General features: G+C 42.9%; 1 protein-coding gene across 2 annotated transcripts in view; it reads right to left on the bottom strand.

The window, feature by feature from the left end:
• The window catches only part of LOC115244358 (nuclear pore complex protein DDB_G0274915-like), a 5,463-nt gene extending 3,966 nt beyond the window's left edge, over positions 1 to 1,497 (bottom strand). Inside the window, exons 1-2 of one of the 2 annotated variants that reach the window (XM_029821940.1) lie at positions 580 to 1,497; positions 8 to 455 (exon numbers count right to left, since the gene is read on the bottom strand). In XM_029821940.1, coding sequence (XP_029677800.1) covers positions 8 to 455; positions 580 to 1,421 — 1,290 coding nt within the window. In that variant the 5' untranslated portion in view covers positions 1,422 to 1,497. The remainder of the gene's footprint in view (positions 1 to 7; positions 456 to 579) is intronic. The other variant, XM_029821939.1, reaches the window with a different exon arrangement.
• Between the last annotated feature and the right edge of the window lie 1,928 nt (positions 1,498 to 3,425).

Below are 3,425 nucleotides of genomic sequence, written 5' to 3'. Positions count from 1 at the left end.
CTTCCGATTTGGACGAATCATCCCTACCACGTTTCTGCTTGTTTTCTTCTAGAATCAATTCTCTTTCCTCATTGAAGAAACTGTCTGTCTTTTGCTTCTTAGCGGCATCAAAACTAACATCCTCCGTTGATGCATGTCGTTTTAATGATATCTCTTTTAATACTTGTACAACACTCGTAGGTGATCTGTTCTCTGCATGATAAATATTAGACAAAATCTTTTGCCTTTCTGGTGGAGAATACTTTGTCACATCTGGTGCTGCAACCCTAACTGTCACAGGCATTCTCATCTTTGTGGATTTTGCATTCAGCAGAGGAACTGGACCCGCATAAAGATTAACTTTCGGAAACTGCCCAGCGCCGTATTGAGATTGATGGGTTAATTTACTCTTTGCCTCTGTAGCATACTTGGTTAATCTCGTCGTAAGACCTGGCGATGTCACATCCGTATACACCCTTATTCAAGGAAAAAAACAAAATATACGTGTATAGTAGTTCTAAACATAAAATATTACTCGATACAAATAAATAGAAATATTTGTTACAATCTTATAATTATTTATAAAGAAAATACACTTACTTTGGATCGATATTATATCTTGTCGATGCTAACAATGGTCCAGCTACAGTCTGGACTGTCTTTATGCCCGCTGGTCTAGGACGCATCGCAGGACTAATACTCACGCCCCACGGAGAACCCTCAGGACTAAATTGCGTCGTGTTCTCCCCATAACTCAGCGAATGAGTATGAGGGGACATCCTCTTGAAAGGTACCCGGCGCAAGTCAGGATCGACGTCGCCGTTTCTAAAGTTCTCCTCTCTGTCACTGGGTTTGATCACCGGCGTGGAGGTGTGCTTGCCGAAGGCGGATTGTCGCTGTTGCCGCGACAGGCGATCATTGTCGCCGGCGTCGTAGAACTTACCAGCGTCCCCCGCGAGCACGTCATCGGCGCGTATGCGGCAAGGGACACGCAGGATCGGGCTCAATTGATCGATCGAGCTGAATCTGGATGCCGATAACGACGCGGACGTCGACGAGGTGTCCTTGCGCTTGACGGCGACGTAAGGATCGCTGCTCAGCTGATAAGCGCCCGCTTGTCGCTTAGGCATCCTGAATGGAAAATGTTCGCGGTAACAACGACTCGCACTGTGCCCGAGATTACGCACTTGTCCGATACCGTGACCGTAGGCGATCCGGAACGCCGCGCCGAGCTCGTGGACCACCTCGCTCAGGTAGCCGAGTATCTGATAAGCGTGCGGCGACACTAGGCTGTCGTTGGCGAGGAGGGAATAACACGCGTACACCACCAGGAGCAGGGTGAGCGCCAGCGCCAGGATCGCGCCCCAGGCGCCGTAGATCAGCAGGCACCCGCACGTCACGCTTATCAACACCACGGCAACGCGGTTACCGAGATCCCACATAGTACTGTGCTTCAAAAAGATAACCTCCCCATGTTTGAAAAGAGCACATTCACCACAATTGTCGGAACTTGCCCGCGGGCAATGAGATCATCGATATAAATCGATATACGTGTCTGGCCCGTCTGACGTCTGACGTCACCGTCGCCGATTATTGGCGGGAAAGGCGCCGAGCGCGAAGGTCTTTATCCGTTACTCCCTCATTTGAAATGCAAGGAAAAAGAGAGCGTCTTCTTCTTCTTCTTCGTGTGAGGGTTGGCTCCGACGAATACTCGTCACACGGCCATCAAGAGAGAGTAAAATCATTTAGAGAACTCTTTCTCTTTCTCCACATTTAAGGGTCGGCAGAAATGATGGACGAACTCCGAATTGATATTGGAGACCCCGAATAGTGACAACGCGAAACTCCAGTTTCAAGATTACCAACGCTGAGAAATAAATTTTCAAAGCTTATTTCTGGATGACGTATTGTTGCCTTGGATCATAGATATAAATAGACAGGCCCCTGCCGTGAGAGGCAGCGTGAGAGCATATGAGGGACGGAAATAGCATTCTATCTCTTTTTATTAGCGTATAGTGGGGGACTAGAAGGGGTGAGATGAAGACAAAGCAAACATACAGGGTATTCCAGTGAAACTTCAAGGTCTTATAGGAAATCGAATTTGGAACAAAAAACATTCTTATGAACATAGGACCGGAAACTCTTCGTTAAAAAGTTACAGAGCTAATAAACTTCGAAAAATCATGTTTTTTTGATGATTTTTAAAAATAACTTTAAAGGTCCGTATTCATAATCCGTTCTTATATTTAAGACCGTCTTAAAGCCCGTATCAGACTACGCATTGAAAATTGAAGATTAAAGATTGGAATTTGACTAATCAGAACAAAAGGGACTAAAATTTCTTTATTCTGATTGGTCAAATTTCGATCTTGAATCTTGAATCTTAATCTTCAATGCGTAGTCTGATACAAGCTTAAGTACAATCTTAAAATGTCATAAACCAATCACAGAGCCATATTAGTATCTTATTAAGGGCCAATTTCACCAAGTCCGGTTAGACCGTCGGTTCATCTAACCGGACTTGGTGAAATTGGCCCTAAGACATTATTTAATAGCGTTTTCGAATGAACGGATTAACCCAACCCGGTTCAATTAATCACTACATTTTACTATGAATTCAAGCCTTTTAATGGCAGAGACGATGCAATGACGTCATTAATTGCTCTGAGAGCGATTAAATTTGCTATACTCCGTCCAAAGAGAGAATGACCTCGGTCCGGATGAAAACTCGTCCGTTTCGCGCAGGTCTCCACCCACAGAAGCCGTATCTATGTATACGGTATTGAGTATCTCGCCATGTTCTTCCCACTTTGCCCGCTTATGCGCGGACCGAAGTCATTCTCTCTTTGGACGGAGTATACATTGGAAAACGCTAAAGCCCGTATCAGACTACGCATTGAAAATTGAAGATTGAAGATTAAAGATTGGAATTTGACTAATCAGAACAAAAGAGACTAAAATTTCTTTGTCCTAATTGGTCAAATTTCAATCTTGAATCTTCAAACTCAATCTTCAATGCGTAGTCTGATACGGGCTTAAAGGTACACGCGCATGAAATCGATGCGACCCGAATGACGAAGGTGTACCATTGCGCATGATGACATCATGCATGATGACGTAACGTACATCGAGCCAATAAGAAATGTCAAGGAATGCAGTCGCGAAATTCAAATGCTCGATTAATCTATATTACTAATATATATATGTTTAAACTTAAAATCTGTAATAGAATAATAATACTAAAAATAATAATAATAATAATACTCATTTAATTTAACAATAATAATTTAATTTAATTATCATAATACTCATATAATAATAATAACAACCTGTCAACAGCCATATTGGATTTTAACATTTCTGGGCATTTCTGATTGGCCATTTTTTCGTACGATTGCGCATCCATGGGACTTGTTACATCTTTCGCTGAATTATCTATTGTTCGA

The sequence above is a fragment of the Formica exsecta genome, unplaced genomic scaffold (assembly GCF_003651465.1).
Source record: "Formica exsecta isolate Colony F162 unplaced genomic scaffold, ASM365146v1 scaffold81, whole genome shotgun sequence".
Taxonomy (NCBI): domain Eukaryota; kingdom Metazoa; phylum Arthropoda; class Insecta; order Hymenoptera; family Formicidae; genus Formica; species Formica exsecta.
Note: the sequence above shows the minus strand (reverse complement) of the source record. Positions and strands in the feature narration are given on the sequence as shown.